The 17,152-nt window shown below is 40.7% G+C and overlaps 2 protein-coding genes across 6 annotated transcripts in view; one reads left to right on the top strand and one right to left on the bottom strand.

Moving 5' to 3' along the window:
- Dnah3 (dynein, axonemal, heavy chain 3) overlaps positions 1–1,270 on the top strand; it is a 209,322-nt gene extending 208,052 nt beyond the window's left edge. Inside the window, exon 61 of the mRNA XM_013011154.1 lies at positions 917–1,270. Within this exon, the coding sequence (XP_012866608.1) occupies positions 917–1,270 (354 nt within the window). The remainder of the gene's footprint in view (positions 1–916) is intronic.
- A 3,997-nt stretch (positions 1,271–5,267) lies between these two features.
- Positions 5,268–17,152, bottom strand: part of Lyrm1 (LYR motif containing 1) — a 42,538-nt gene continuing 30,653 nt past the window's right edge. For 2 of the 5 annotated variants that reach the window (XM_013011721.1, XM_013011722.1), the window contains 3 exons: positions 13,750–13,916; positions 8,671–8,763; positions 5,268–6,166 (listed from right to left, as the gene is read on the bottom strand). In XM_013011721.1, coding sequence (XP_012867175.1) covers positions 6,050–6,166; positions 8,671–8,763; positions 13,750–13,908 — 369 coding nt within the window. In that variant the 5' untranslated portion in view covers positions 13,909–13,916 and the 3' untranslated portion in view covers positions 5,268–6,049. Of the gene's footprint in view, positions 6,167–8,670; positions 8,764–13,749; positions 13,940–17,152 lie in introns of all 5 variants that reach the window. The other 3 variants (XM_013011718.1, XM_013011719.1, XM_013011720.1) reach the window with 2 other exon arrangements.

Below are 17,152 nucleotides of genomic sequence, written 5' to 3'. Positions count from 1 at the left end.
TTGCCTATTCTTCATGGTGATCTCTTTCTTTGGAGAAATGTCATTGACCTTGAATAGTCATTAGAAATGGGGGAAAAGGTTGGGCACCAGTGGCTTAGGCCTCTAATCCTAGTTACTCAGGAGGCTGAGATCTGAGGATCATGGTTTGAAGACAGTTGGGGTACGAAAGTCGGAGACTCTTATCTTTAACCACCAAAAAGCTGGAAGTAGAGGAAAGAACAAAGAACAAAGAAAAAAAAAAGCTCAAGGACAGTGCCCAGTTCAAGCACCAGAACTGGCACACACACAAAAAAGGAAAAAATATCCCATTCACAACACACAACTATATTAGAATTGTGTTAAATGTAGCTCATGTTCTTCGGTTTGCCATAATCCCTAATACTTCCTTTTATCCTATACCTAGAGCATTTTCTGCTTTGCCAGGAGGAATTAGTGCTTAGTACTCTTCAATATAATCAGTGGTAAGGTAGAGTTGACTCATACCAGGAGCTCATCAGAACCAGTTGTAACATTCTTCAAGAATCATCTAAACTGGTTCTTAGATGGTAGCAGGAAACCACATAAATTGGTAAAAATTATAAATCAGGGATTGATTTTCCTTCCCAGAACTCTTTTACTAACTTGCCTCTGAATCAGAATCAAATCTCTTACTACATACAGCAAGGTGCAAAAACAGGATTGTACCAAGTCATTAAGCTACAGTTAAACATGGCTTCCTGACTCCTAGGCCTTCACCATGTATAAGGGCAACCCAGGAACCAGACCTTGCTCATGTATGGCGGGCAGGAGCATTATCAAACAAGCCCCATTTGTCAGTTGAGATAGATCCTGATGTTGCAGCCAGGCTGATGTTTATTGGTGTCTAATGTAGGAAAAAATGGAAGATGATAGAGCTCACAGCATTCCCCTCTTCCAGGTAACCAAACAAGAAACGGGAATGGAGAATAACCCAGAAGATGGGGCCTATATAAAAGGGCTTTTCCTAGAAGGTGCCCGTTGGGACAGAAAAGTCATGCAGATTGGAGAGTCTTTCCCCAAGATCCTTTATGACCCATTGCCCATCATTTGGCTGAAGCCTGGAAAGAGTGCAACGTTTCTGCATGAGAACATCTATGTGTGTCCGGTCTACAAAACAAGTGCCCGGAGAGGCACCCTCTCCACCACAGGCCACTCCACTAACTACGTCCTCTCTATTGAGCTCCCAACATACATGCCTCAGAAGCACTGGATAAACCGAGGGGTGGCTTCACTGTGCCAGCTGGACAACTGATAGCATTTGTGTCAAAAACAAAGTAAATGGCATCTTGTTCTCTACTACAGTCTAGCTTTTTATTTCCTTTTTTAAAAAGGGATTTATTACCCTACAGTAATTGTAAAAGGGGATTTTCACGGTAACAATCTCATTCATGCATTCAATGTATCCCCATCAGCATTACCCCTTCTTTCTTCTCCTTTTCTTGAAATAGTTTCAACTAGCTGCCTTTTTTTTTTGAGTCATAGTAGAATGAAGATGGTAATTATATGGAGAGCAATTGTTGTAAACCAGGTATTTTACAACAACTCTATAAAGTAGCTTATCATCATCTGCATTTCATAGCTGTAGAAGCCATGTACAGAGAATATAGGTAATATCCCCACAAATCAGGCAAGTAGAATTGATATTCTTCAATTTAGACTGTTAGTCAGTCATTTGGATTAATATCTTTTGTGGTTATTTTGTGTGTGAATGTGTGTCTTGATCCTGGGGTTGAACTCAGATCCTGGGTGCTGTTCCTAAGGTATTTTGCTCACTCTACTTGAGGCACAGCTCCACTTCTGCATTTTATATCTCTATATATCATTGGTAGAATTAGGATCCAATAGCTTCTCGGTGCTGGGGATCAAACTAGCCTTGTACAATCTAGGCAAGTTCTACATACATTCTCAGTCCAGCTCCAGTTGTTTATCTTTAGCCCACATAAAAGAGCTAAAATGTCAGGAAAAGAGTTGAGAACTATATTTGTTGCATGCCTATAGTATGTCAGGGTTTGTACCCAATACACTGTTAGATATCTTGCTTGATTTTATATACTGTAAACATTGTCTCTCCCTTGAGTTCAGGGAGATTAAGTAACTTGTTTAAGATTACCCAGTTCTTTATCACTGTAGATCCAAGTGGTTGAAGCCATGTACTTTCTGCTGCCTTCTGTCTAGGCACTTGGTACATATTCAGCTGTAGATTGTTGGAAGAGATGTGTAGTTCCGACAACATTTACTGTGTCCAAGAAAATTCAATCACTTCTATTTCCCTAGGATAGCTAGAAACAAATCCAGAGACAAAAATCAAACTCATGACGGATTCTTCACTGACTCTCATGTAGTTCTTTGGCTCTAAATGGCTTTTTTTAAGGGTGTTTCTTGCTCACTTCATAGTCAAGCAAACATAAGGCTGAGAGTTTTCATGTCTGGCTGACTTCTTTTCTTCTTTACTAGAACAAATGTTCTGACTCAGGGCCTCTGATTATTCAATGTGGAAAGCTTCTTTGAGAATAAAAAAAAATACTCCAGAAAACCTCAGTTTTAATTTCTTCATGGTGCTAGCCAAATTGACTGAGGACTCTGAATTCTTAGATAAGCAAACCTTCCAACTCTAGGAATTGAGTGCAAGAGAAGGTCTCCAAACCTCACCACAGGACATTAGAAACAGTGAAGAATCAGCATCAAACTCAAAGAAGGTATCTTAATAGTTTGTTTTTTTCAGAAACATACCTTTTCCCAATGTGTGTGAGAATCAGCAGAAACAGACAGCTGTTGCTTAGTCATGTGAGATGGAAAAATAGTCAAAATCCCAAATCCTAACTCTTGGATCAGTAGGTAAACCACATTGTAGGCTATACAGTAGCTTGGCAGTAAGAGTGTTTCTAAGAGAACAATTGAAAGTTAATTGCAGTTTTGGAATGCCAGCTTCAGCAACAAAAAAACTGAGTGAGTCAGGGACTGTCTCATTCCTCAGGGGTTAAAGGACAAAATGTTTTTTTCTGTTATGATGGATTATATATTTTTTGTAATATAAAACATTTCTTTCTCTTTGAAAACAAAGATTGCCCTAAATTTGAGGTCACTTTCAATTGGGGCCAGTATGGAAACAATGTCTCCTCCTGGGAAAGAGCAAGATACTTTTCAGAAATCATTGTGATTTAGTGACTGGAATCCTAGGGCAGAGATGGTCAGAGACCAACCCTGTGAGAAAACAGCAAGCCTGGTTGTAACATGCCAACTCAGTGGATGGCATCAGGCAAATCGAGTCATTAAGCTAGTCCCTGCTCTTAAAAATCTGTTAAGCTGGTACAGTGGCTCATGCCTGTAATTCCAGAAACTTAGGAGGCTGAGATTGAAATATTGAAGGTTCAGGCTAGTCTAGGCAAAAAAGTTTATGAGACGGAGGTGGTGGCGCTGTGGCTCAAGTGGTAGAGTGGTAACCTTCAGCAGATGAGCTCAGGGACAGTGCCCAGGCCCAGAGTTCAAGCCCTCGGACCAAAAAACAAAAAAGTTTATGAGACTGACTGGATGTGGTGGTGTATACCTATCATCCTAGCTATGGTGAAAAACAGGAGTATTAAAAAAATTGAGACCCTATCTTAAAATAATCAACACAAACAAGGGCTGAAGTGGGGAGAGGGAGGTGGCTAAGTTACTAGTAGAGTATCTGCTTAGCAAGCTTGAGGCCCTGAGTTCAAACCCTAGTACTGCCAAACAACATCTAGCTGTTGAATACACAACTGTAGTCACTCTTCAGTGATAGAAAAAAATACATTAAAGAGTGGATGTGGTAGGTTTGCCCCTTAAAACACTGAAGATGGATTTTATAGTCTCGAAAATGATGAAAATGCTATTAAAAAAAGAAAAAATGTTCAAGTGCAGTGGTATATACTTATAATCCTAGCTTTTGTGAGGATGAGGTAGGATTGTGAGTTCAAGGCCAGCTGGGCTATACATTGAGTTCAGGCTAGCCTGGGCTGCATATTAAAACTCTGCTTCAAAAACACAAAAAACAAGTAAAGTAAGATGTAACTTACATGAAAGATTTGGGTAGTAATTGACAATTGTTTTTATGTTACAGTGTGTGTATCCATTTTTTGTCATAGTATATATAAACACACTATATATTGTCATAGTATATATATATAGCATAATATATATACACATATACACATTATAGTGCTATTATATATATATATATATATATATATATATATTGTGTGTGTGTGTGTGTATGTGTATTCTTTGCTTCTTCACTAGAACAAATGTCCTTACTCAGGGTTTCTGATTTTTCCTGAATGTGGAAAGCTTTGAGAACAAAATAAACACATTCCAGAAAACCTCAGTTTTAATTTCTTTATGGTGCTAGCCAAATTCTTTTGGGGCATTCTGAATTCTGAGATAAGCAAACCTTCCGAATGACTCTAGGAATTCAATACAAGAGAAGACCTCCAAATCTTGCTACAGGGTAATAGAGATAGTGAAAAATCAGCCTCAAACTCAAAGAAGGTATCTTAGTAATTGTTTTCAGAAATGTATCTTTTCCCAAGGTGTATGGGGAATCAGAATCAACAGACAGCTGTCATGTAATATGGAAAGATGGTCAGGATCCCAAATACATATACAGCATATGTACTATCTTTGGAAAGGGGCAAGACATAAAAGATTCACATTTAGTTAACATTTCTGGCATGTATAAGATCTTCAAATTGACTAGCAATTTGATGATCTTCAACTGTGGAGGCTGATTGGGAAAGGTGGTTTCTACACTCTGTAGAGTTAAGACAAAAATTATACATAGTTGAAATCACCTTGGGTTGCTTAGAAAAGGACTGTGAAAGGAACCATGATAAAAATAGATAAGTCATATCTCAACTGGACCAGAATAGCCAGTCTTTCCTCCAGTGTTAGAAACAGATTTGGTAGACCACCAAATAAAGCCCTTGGATTCAGTTCACGTATCCAAAATTGCATGGGGTGTACTTTAGACTCACCTCCAGGAAGGGGACACTACCATAGGGGCCCACTGGAAAGACAGTGACTAAGGGATGACAGATTTTTGTGCTCACTGAGTGGCCATGGCTCACCAACATACCTGCTAGCACACTTACACTTTTCTGCCTCCAGAAAGACTTACAGTTATATACATGATATAACTCTACTGATATATTATGCTTCTGTTCATTGGAGACAGACTCCATCCACTGCATCACAAGCCAGTTTTGGAAAAGATGCAAAGACAAAAATCGGAAGTGATTTTTTTTATTAGTCATGCCCACTCTCTTTGGAGGTATGAGAGGCTGACATGGATGCCATGAACTCTCAGATGACTTCACAGGGAAGAGTGCAAATCCTTTGTATTTTCATCTCTATTTGCCCCCTTTTTTTGATTTAATTTGAAAGTCAGCTTAGACCATGTACTTTTCTATTATGCTAAAGTACAATGAATGTAAATGAGTTTCAAGGAAACTTTTCAGATACTAAGTACATCTTTCTTAATCATAGAATTTAAGATAAGGCAAAATTTGCACTTAACTAAGGCATGAACTTTTGTGTATGTGTGGGCAGGGGACGTGGGGGATGAATGTCATAAAATTTCCATAGCAAACCACAATTAATCCAAAGATGGACTTTCTGAGGGCAGTTCATCTGGAAATTAGAAGGGTAAAAAGACAGCAAAAAATAGCAAGTGTAACTTGAAGAAAAATCCCTCAAAAAGATTCTGAGGGTGATAAATAATTTTAGAGTAGCCATGAGAACTTCCAGCAACTGGCTAATTTCTTTCCACCAGCGATATGTGAAGAATGGCATTCCCACGTAAGCTTCAGTGAGGATGTAAGGCTCATCACCCTAGAGTTAATTTCATTCACTCAGCAGCCAAACTCGGAGGAGGGCTGTACAGGTACACATCAGTGGAAACACCAAGAAGATATTTCAATTGTTGCCTTTAGTCAAGGAGAAGTGTCTTATTGTATGATTTACAGTCAAGAGCAAATTGGTTCATCATTTGCAGAAACAAATATCTTCTGGGTTAAGAAACTTCATCATGAGACTTGAGATATACTGGTTTGGAAAGTTTCCTCAGTTTCTCTTGGGTTCGAAGTCCTCGGCCTTGTAGTGGTGTAAGGCTCATTGGAGGCAGATGAATCTGAATAAAGATAATGATGGTATTAAGAATCATACTTGAGTCAGGTGCTGGTGGCTCATGCCTATAATCGTAGCTAGTCAGGAAGCTGAGATCTGAGAAATCTCGGTTCAAAGCCAGTCTGAATAGGAAAGTACATGAAACTCCAATTAACCATCAGAAAACTGGAAATGGAGCTGTGGCTCAAAGTGGTAGAGTGCTAGCCTTGAGCAAAAGAGCTCAGGGACAGTGCCCAGACCCCGAGTTCAAGCCCCACAACTCATTGCTGAAGCTTATATTCACTGAAGATTTACCATCTACTGAGTGTTAAGGCTATCCCTGACTCAATAACATTTGCAATCTTTGTATTTATTGATCTTTATAATCTCATAAGGGATAATTTCAATATTTATAGATGAAAAAAATGAAGAATCAAAGAAGTTATACACTAACTAAGATTATACATTAAGTGATTGGAACCCAGAATCTAATTCATGGAGCAAAATAATGACCACAGGTCACACAGCAAGATGAAATCTAAAGGAGGGAAAGAAAAAACTGTACAAAAAGATGTTTGGTGCAGAGAAGAAAGTTGGCACTAACTTAAAATACCTACCAAAGTAGTAATACTATGGCTGTGATATTTAATTTCATGTGCCAGTGTGATTGGCTCAGATTAAACCTGTGAAGGTATTTCTAGTTGAGATTAGCATTTGAATTAGTGGACTATTTATTTGACAGTGGTAGGGCTTGAACTCTGGGCCTGGGCCCTGTCCCTCAGCTCTTCACCTCAAGCACTTTACCGCTTGAGCCACAGTGCTACTTCTGGCTTTTTCTGCTTATGTGGTGCTGAGGAATTGAACCCAGGGCCTCACGCATGCAAGGCAGACACTCTACCACTGAGCCACCTTCCCAGCCCTGGACTTTTATTTTTTTTGTCAGTAGTGGGGCTTGAACTCAGGTTCTAGGTGCTGTCCCTGAGCTATTTTGCTCAAGGTAAGTACTCTTAACACTTGAGCCACAGCTCCATTTCCATCATTTTGGAACTGAATTGGATATGAGTCTCGTGGACTTTCCTCCCTGGCTAGCTTTGAACTGTGATCCTCAGATCTCAACTTCCCAAGTAGTTAGGATTACAGGTGTGAGCCACCAGTGCCTGGCTTAGTGGACTTTAGATGGCCATCTTCCTATCCATTGAGGGCCTGAACAGAACAAAAGAGCAATGGGAGAATTCATTCCTTTTGTTTCCTGACCACCTTATATAAGCTGAGACATTTTATCATCCAGCTGTCCTTAGACTGGATTTTTGCCAGCCTTCTTGGTTCTTATGTCTTCAGATTCAGACTGCATTAAGATAGTGGCTTTCTCCTGCTACTTCTCAGCTTCCATAACTGCATAAGCCAATTCTACATAATCTTTTACATATACTTAGATACATCCATATCTATATCTAGATGTATACAACCTATTCTGTTTTTCTGGAGAGCTCTGGCTAACATAATGGTACATTTTTATAACCACAGTCAATGGAAGTAGAGCCATACACAAAGGTAAGATGCAGTAAATTATAAGAAGACAATAAAATACTATACCTAGAATCTCACATATATAAAAAATGTATATCGGGCAGGGAAGGTGGCTCAGTGGTAGAGCGCTTGCCTTGCATGCTCAAGGCCCTGGGTTTGATTCCTCAGCACCACATAAGCAAAAAGAAAAAAGCCGGAAGTGGCGCTGTAGCTCAAGTGGTAGAGCGCTAGCCTTGAGCTGAAGAGCTGAGGGACAGCGCCCAGGCCCAGAGTTCAGGCCCCACGACCAGACCCCCCAAAAAAAAATGTATATCACACAAACATTAGTAGGACCAGATGAATAGAATGAGCCAATATAATATCAAATTACTACAAAGAATTAAAAATTGGTAATTTCTTCTGTTGGAATAGAAGTTATGGTGGTTACTCGCCCATAGAGCTTTTGATAATTGTTTTCTATTTTATATATTCCTTTAATGTTATAACTTTATTATTTTAGTAACAATAAGAGGCTAAAGAAAATAGCCAACTGCCTATAATCCCAGCTATTCAGGAGGCTGAGAAACCAGCCGGGGCAGGAAAGTCCATGAGACTCTTATCTCTAATTAACCAGCAAAAAATCTAGAAATAGAGCTGTAGCTCTAGTGTTAGCGTGCTAGCCTTGAGCAAAAAATCTCAGCAACATTGCCCAGGCCCTGAGTTCAAGCCTCAATACCAGCACAAAAGAACAAAACAAAACAAAAGGTGAAGGTCAAAAGAGAAATCTATATAAAGAGGAGCTTGTTTTCTCTTCTCATGTGGGAAAGCCATACAGAAGGAGAAATCAGACACCCTTTGGTACCTCAGTTTGTGACGATGGGCAGTGGTACATGAAGGCAACCCCAGTCTACCTCTTATTGTAGTTCTAGGCTTCTCAGTAAGCACTAGCCCTTTTGATACCTTCTTAGAAACAACTGGGCTGAACAGGCTAGGTACCCACCACCTACAGGAGTCAACACTTACTGGTCTTGGGTAAGGAATCTGGTAATGCAGTCCAATTTCAATCCTGGCAGTGCATTCATCTATACACTGTTTAATCAGGTTTATGTCTGTGAGCTATTAGAAGGGAAAAACAAGTGAGGTTTTTAAGCATCTTTCTAATGGTACACAAGAATAGGTATACGTTTTCTTAATTTCATCTCACTAGGTGCTAAGTTAAATATTGGTAATCTGAAAATTCTAAATCAATTTAATATTAAAACTTAGTCATACACATATATGGTGAAAGAATAGTACAACAGGTAGTAAAGTAATAAGTAAGTGTCCCTCCTATCTCGTATTCTAGATTCCCTTCTCAATTTATCAGCAGTTATGTGCCTTTCCATGGATAGTTTATCCATACATAAGCCCATATATACATACACAGCTTTCTTCTTGTTCTTACACATAATGCTCATTTTGTTCTGAGGCCTCCTTTTTCACTAACATAACTTGAAGCTCTCTCTACTTCATACCTAAAGTGGCCTTACATTTTTAAAAGCTATACAAAATTCCAGCATTAGGTTTTATTATAGTTTAACCAATTGCTTACTGATGGGATATGTAAGTTATTTCCAATCTTTGGCCATTATAAACAATTCTGCTAAAGAACCTTTTGAGAAAAAAAGTTGGCTCATCTGGAAATACATATAAAAGATGAATTCTTAGAGCACTGCTAAGGACAAAGAGTCTAAGTCATGACTTCTACATGTGACAATATTCTCGAGTTACTTTCTAAAGTTTGCATTAAATTTTATAGTAGTCAAAATTTAAGTTAGTCAAATTGTGGTAATCTGCTTTTAAGCAGAGAAACAAAAAAGTTGATTCTAAAGGGGAGAAAGTGTCATCCTAAGGATGGAGAATTGACAGGTGGATTTGAGTTTGCCAGAAGTCCTCAAAGTTGAGCTAGGATTACATCAGCTCTAGATGACAACCACAGTGAAGCCTGGGCCTGTATGGCTCTGAAATCACAAGAAGTTTCTATCCTTTGGAGCCTCTTGGAGTTCCAGGAACAGCAACCCAAGGAACTGTAGCTGAGTCCCCTGGGGCAAAGGTCAACTTATTGACTCTGTGCTTCTCAGAAGGTATTGCTGTGCCGGTCATATTAGGAATATATTTCCGTGTTCTCATGTGCAGTTAAGGAGATAGCTTTGGACTATCAGTACAACTGAGGTTACAAGAAACTGCTTATGGGAAGTGGCGCTGTGGCTCAAGCAGTAGAGCGCTCGCCTTGAGCTGAAGAGCGCAGGGACAGCGCCCAAGCCCAGAGTTCAAGCCCCATGACCGACCAAAAAAAAAAAAAAAAGAAACTGCTTATGATGACTTGAGGAACTGGGAGAAAAGCCCCTAACAGACAGGGTTGAGGGGCTCTACTGTCCATCTGAACCAACGTAATGCAATATATTCCACATTTGCCATTCATGAGCTGCCAGCATGATTTTTTGTGCTATTTACATAGTACTTGTATTAATATTAATTTTTCTTTTTTCTTTTCCTGCCAGTCTTAGGGCTCAAACTCAGGGCTTGGATGCTATCCCTGAGCTGCTTTTGCCCAAGGCTAGTGCTCTACTTCAGCCACAGTGTCACTTATGGCTTTTTCTGAGTAGTGTACTGGAGATAAGAGTCTCATGGACTTTCCTGCCTAGGCTGGCTTTGAATTGAGGTCCTCAGGTCTCAGCTTCTTGAGTAGCTAAGATTGTAAGTGGAAGCCATCAGCACCTGGTAAAAAGTTTTTCTTTAAATGGATTCTCTTCTCAGGAATAGCAATTGCGAAATTCTCATCTGACATTCTCTTTTTCTAATACGTGCTAAAATGAGTACATATATTATATATATATAGCATATATATTATTATACTATAATTTCATAAAATTATATATCTAAACCAATGTACCTCCTCTCCGCACCCCAAATAATTTAATGTACCATCAGTGGTACATATACCTCCCTTGACTCACCCTTGACTAGTCCAAGCAGAGGCAAAGGAAGGATTTCTGCAATAGTAAAAACTAAATTGTTCGTAGGCAAGTAATCCAGCAAAGGTTTACTATGCACATCCCATGATATCCTCAGCACCCAGCAGGACATTGTCTCTGCCTTCAGCTATCAAAGATGCCACCTATGCAGAACAACTCTGATGCTGGAAGCTATAGAAAAGGCACAGTGACATATAATCAATGAGGGTACTGGCTGCTGGAGACTGCTGTAGAATTCACAATAGATGGCCGCCACAAAATTGAAAGCAGCAACAAAACTGAGAAAGGTTTCCTAGAGGTCAACCAAAGTTCAAGTATTTGTGAATGTTTATGAGTGAAAATTGCATGGCAGGTCTCTTGGGGATCTGCTAGAAAAGTATAAGCTACTGTCTATCCAGGAACTGAGTCTGTGTGTGGAATGGCAATCCCAACATATAAAGCAAAGAAGAAGAGCACGACCAATAGCTTAGAAACCTCAAAATTTTATCACCCATTTTTTTTTCAATAAAAAATCTCGGAGATCTAGGTGCTGGTGGCTCACACCTGTAATCCTAGCTACTCAGGGGGCTGAAATCTGAGGACTGCCGTTCAAAGCAAGCCAGGGCAGGAAAGTGTGTGAGACTCATATATCCAATTAGCCACCAGAAAACTGGAGTGGTAGAGTGCTAGCCTCGAGCTGAGGGACAGCACCCAGGCCCAGAAGATAAGCCCCATGACCAACCAAAAAAAAAAAATTCAGAGCCCATCGCCCCAATATATATGTACTTATACTGATTTGGGAATGTTTGAATTTATAAATTATGGATGCTCCTTGACTAATCATGAGAACATGTTCCAATATACTCATTGTAAGTTAAAATTTTAATACTATACATTTAACCTATCAAACATCATAGCTTAGCCCTGACCACCTTAAACATGCTCAAAATGCTTGCATTATTCTACAGTTTATAATCATCTAGCATAAAGCTAATAAACTGTTTGAAGTTTCAAGATTCAGACTTTTTCCGTGGAATGTTTATTTATTGCTACTGCCCCATTGGAGTAAAAAAAAAAGTCAGTTGGGCACCTGTAATCCTGGCTACTTAGGAGGCTGAGATCTGAAGATCACAGTTTGAAGCCAGTCTGGGCAGAAAAGCCCAGAGTCTTATCTCAAATTAATCAACAAAAATAGAGCTGTGGCTCAAGTAGAGTACTAGCACTGAGCATAAAAGCTCAGGGACAGTACCCAGACCCTGAGTTCAAGCCCCAGGACCAGCTCAAAAATTAAATAAGTCATCTACCGTAAGTCAGGGACCACGTGCATGTATTGTACTAATTAGTTCATTATATATATTATAAAATAAACTTTCTGTGGTAGTGGGGATTGAATTTAGGGCCTTAGCTCTGTTAGGCAAGTGCTCTACACATGACCCATGCCCTCTGTTCTTTTGATTTATTTTTTGCCCTCTGTTCTTTTGATTTAGTTTTCAGATAAGGCCTCATGTTTTCATACAGGGATTGTTTCTGGATTGCAATCCTACTTCCTGACTCCCAAGTATCTGGGGCCACAAGTGGGCACCACCATGCCTGGCTTGTTTTGAAACAGGGTCTTAATACCTTTTGCCCAAGAGTGCCTTGAAACCATGATACAATTTCTGCCTCCTGAGTAGCTGAGACTACATGCATGTACCACCGGACCTGGTCCAAAATAGACATTGTTACAGAATGAGAAAAATAAATAGCAGCAGTAGTACTTTATTTCTCTTTTTTTAGAGAATTGTTTAAAGACCTTGTGGGGTCTAGTTTGGCAAGCATAGTCTATGGTAGGAGCAGAGTAAGTTTGGAGAAGCTGGAGAAAGGTGAGAAGAATAAACTTCCTTTGAAGTTAGGGATTCAGAGAAGGGAAGGTACTTCAGGAGTTTCTGTGGCAGGAGTTGTCTCAATTACAATGTTTATTTCTGAAACAACTTCAAGGGATGCTGTCATGGTTTTGCTCATTTTATATCTCCAGACACTTGTTTATTTGTTGAATGAAAAAGAGAGTTTCAGAGTGAAAAGAGAAAGTAGGACAGAAATAGGCAAGCTTGCTGGGTATCAGTAGCTCACACCTGTAATCCTACTTAATCAGGAGGCTGAGATCTGAGGATTGAGGTTCAAAGCCAGCCTGGGCAGGAAAAGTCTATGAGACTCTTATCTCTAGTCAGTCACCAAAAAGCCCGAAGTCGGGCGGGCGTTGGTGGTATAGTGGTTAGCATAGCTGCCTTCCAAAAAGCCCGAAGTGGAGCTGTGGCTCCAGTGATAGAATATTAGCCTTGAGCACAAAAGCTCAGGGATAGCGTCCAGGCCCTCAGTTCAAGCCTCAGCACCAATGTATGCATGTGTGTAGAGACACACACACACACACATACACGAAATGGTGAGCTTGCAAGGAGCTTATATAGACAAGTGGCTTCTTCTGCTTTGCACTGTTAGGCTGAAGTGAGGGCCTTTAAGGAGTTGGTCAGAGTCCAATGCTAAGGTATTCAGAAGTGGCCTCAGCATAAAGAGGCTGACTTTCAGAGAACTCCTAAGATAGTGGGAAGAAATATGGAAAAGGTAGCCAAAAGTAGTGAGAATCAATTGTTTGGAGGTTTCACAAGGGAATTGGGATGGAAATGAATCAATGAGATGAGAACTGGCTGAACACAAGTTAGGCTCTGAAAGCTTCCTTCATGCTTAATGCCAGGCCGTCTTCCTAGGAGACTAACAGCTAGTGCTTTATGGTTTGCTGGGAGGGGTCAAGGCTGGCTCCCTGGTGTCTGGGTATTCAGTTCCATCAAATTAGCTAATGGGGTGCCATTTTACCCAATTTTGTGGTCCCAGAGGGGCAAGCTCGCTCTGCTAGCAAAAGAGGCTTGAGTTCAAAGCTAAGTTACTAGATGGGTTGAGACCAGGAATAAGTGAAGAGAGACATACTAGCTAGCTAAGCTATGTGCGGGTCCCTTCCTGCCTCATGCTCTGCTTCTGTAATTTGTGAGGTTCAGTCTTCCACATCCCAGATAGAAATGAGGGGAACACACACAAGAAACTCCTCTCCTCCCGGAGTTGCCAATCTGGGCTTACTTACATTTTTGTTCTTCTGGAACAGCGTTCTGGCTTCACTGAGTATGTACTGTTTTTCTTTCATCGTGTCTTCCTTCTGCCCTGATGCTGCCTGCCATTTCCTTGCAAGTCTGAAAATTTTGCGATAGAGGCCAAGGACTTCTTGTCGTGTTGCTGTGGTCATCTTCAGACCTGCTATAATAGACAGGGGAAAACTGGCACAAAAATGTAATTTGATAGTATGTGTATATTTTTTAAAAAATTAAGATATTTAGCTGGGCACATGTGGCTCATGCCTGTAATCCTAGCTATTCAGGAGGCTGAGATCTGAGAATCTCAGTTTGAAGCCAGCCTGGACAGAAAAGTCCCTATGAGAATCTTAACTCTAATTAGCCACTCAAAAACAGGAAGTGGGGCTATGGCTCCAAGTAGTAGAATGCTAGCCTTGAGTAAAAAAGAGCTCAGAGACAATACACAGGCCCTGAGTTCATGCCACAGAACTGACAATAACAACAACAACAACAACAAAACAACAACAACAACAAGATGATGTTTAATTATGTCAGGCTCTGGTGGCTCATGCCTGTAATCTTAGCTACTCAGGAGGCTGAGATGTGAGGATTTCCTGCTCAGGTAGGAAAATCCATGAGATTCTTATTTCCAATAAAGTACCAAAAAGCCAGAAGTGGAGCTGTGGCTCAAGTGGTAGAGTGCTAGCCTTGAGCAAAAAAGCTGAGAGACAGTCCCTGAGTTCAAACCCCAGGACTGGCATGCTTGGGTATGCATGTTTGTGTGTGCGCGAGAGCAGGCACACACACACACACACACACACACACACACACACAGATGTCTAATTAGTCCAGAAATAACTGTCCTTTTTCAACAGCTCTGTTGGGTAATATTTCTATATCAGTATAATAGAAATACTGGCACTTTTTATTTTTGCTGATATTGGTTTGAACTTAGGGCCTTACATTTACTGGGTAGCTAGGCAGACTATTATTTGAGCCATGTTTCCAGTTAACAAATTTTTTTTCTTTATTTTTAGGTAGGGTCTCATGTTTTTTTCACAAGATGGTCTGGGAGTATGACCCTCTACTTATGTGTCCTACATAGATGGGATTACAGATGCATCACCACACTTGGCTGACTGTGAAATGAAGTCTCATTTTTTGTTTGGGTTGGCCTCAAACCACTTCATCTCATTGGCTGACTTGGAACTGCAGTCCTCAGATCTCAGCCTCCTAATAAGATTACAGATTCACCTCCCAAACAGCTTGGGTTATAGGTGTGGCCCACCACACCTACCTAACACTGGGAATTTCTTTTCTTTTTCTTATTTTTGTGCCGGTTCTGGGACTAGAACTTGGGGTTTGAGTGCTATCCCTGAGCAGCTTTGCTTAAGGCTGGTGCTCTACCACTTGAGCCACACTTCCACTTCCAGTTTTTTTGTGTATGATTAATTGGAGATAAGAGTTTCACTGACTTTCCTGCCTGGGCTGGCTTTGAATCACGATCCTCAGATCTCAGCCTCCTGAATAGCTAGAATTAAAGGTGTGAGGGGCTGGGAAGGTGGCTCAGTGGTAGAGTGCTTGCCTTGTATGCATGAGGCCCTGGGTTCGATTCTTCAGCACCACATAAACAGAAAAAGCCGGAAGCGGGGATGAGGCTCAAGTGGTAGAGCACTAGTCTACAGCTGAAGAGCGGAGGGACAGCGCCCAGGCCCAGAGTTCAGGACCCTCGAGTGACAAAAAAAATAAAATAAAGTGTGAGCCACTGGCACCCTGCCTCTTCCTTCCCCCCACTTTTTAAAAAGTGATCCTGGGGTTTGAACTAAGTCTCATGCTTGTTAAGACTCATACTCTTACCACCTGAGCCATGCTTCCAGCTCTGTTTTTCCCTAGTTACTTTTAAGAGGGCTTCACTTCTAGCCACAGTATGCACCTGAGACATGATGTACCTATTCTAAGCTTCCTGTTGTTGGTAGGATTACAGGCAGCTGCACCACTACATCTACTTCCCTCTGTGGAGATGCAATCTTGTGGATGTTTCTGCCCAAACTGGCCTGATACTATGATCCCCAAATTTTAATCTCCCTTGTAGCTTGAGATGATTCTTACCAGAATGCTTTTAGTAGGTATTCCAGTAAAATTCTATCACTAAACAAATGTCTAGAGAAGGCACATTCTAATTAAGAACTAGGATTTAGCTGGGAGCTGGTGGCTCACACCTGTAATCCTAGCTACTCAGGAGGCTGAGATCTGAGGATCGCGGTTCAAAGCCAGCCAGGGCAGGAAACTCCGTGAGACTCTTATCTTCAATAAAGCATTAGAAAACAGAAAGTGGCATTGTGGCTTAAATGGTAGAGCGCTTGCCTTGAGCTGAAGAGCTGAGGGATAGTGCCCAAGCCCAGAGTTCAAGCCCCATGACTGACCAAAAAAAAAAAAAAGAACTAGGATTTAGCACAGATCACAAACTCAAGTGTCTTCCAGAGCTGAAAGACAGTATAAATGAGGGAACTTGGCTGGATGGGGACTGAACAGGACACGTCTCTGAAAGATAATAGAACTCAGTTCTAGTTAGCTGCCATCATGTAGAAATGAAGGCTTCTAGATGCCAGTCCCCCTTCCCTTTTTATTGGTCAGGGCTTGAACTCAGTACCTAATACTTTCAATCATTGGTTAGTGCTCTAACCCATACCTTTCTCATTTTTGTTGTTGTAGATTTCCTGATAGCTTAAGAATAGGAGGCAGGTACTAGGCACTGGTGGCTCATGCTTGTAATCCTTGCTACTTAGTAGGTTGAGCTCTAAGGATCATGGTTAAAAGCCAGCCTGGACAGGGAAGTCCTTGAGCCTCTTATCTCCAATTAACCAGAAAAAAGCTGGAAGTGGCACAAACAGTAGGGTACCAACCATTAATGAAAAAGCTCATAGGCAGCACCTGAGCCCTGAGTTCAAGCACCAGGACTGGCACCGAAAAGCAAAAAACAAAACAACCAACCAACAAAAGAAACCAAACAATGGCAACCTAAATTCTCATATTAAATTAAAAACAAACAAACACCAAATAATTACTTTGAAAATGTGAGCATCATGCAGGTCAGACAAAATGAATACACGCAGGCTCAGCTCTACTCAGAAGCTGTGAGGTCTTAACTTCTCTACTAGTTCCCCATAATCCTTTTCTTTTTCCCCCCTTGGTCCAATAACAGGCTGCTTTCACTCATTGGCTAAGTGCTCTACTAAGTAAGACATGCCTCCAACCCCTTGGTTGTTTCTTTTTTTTCTCATCATAATCTTTTAGACAACATTTCCCCAAAGTGTCTACCTTCTTGCCCAATAAGAACAGCCCTGTGGGCTGGGAAGTGGCTTAGTGGTAGAGTGCTTGCCTTGCATACATAAAGCCCTGGGTTCAATTCCTCAGCAC

The sequence above is a fragment of the Dipodomys ordii genome, unplaced genomic scaffold (assembly GCF_000151885.1).
Source record: "Dipodomys ordii isolate 6190 unplaced genomic scaffold, Dord_2.0 Scaffold14, whole genome shotgun sequence".
NCBI lineage: Eukaryota > Metazoa > Chordata > Mammalia > Rodentia > Heteromyidae > Dipodomys > Dipodomys ordii.
This window is presented reverse-complemented; position numbering and strand designations above follow the sequence as displayed.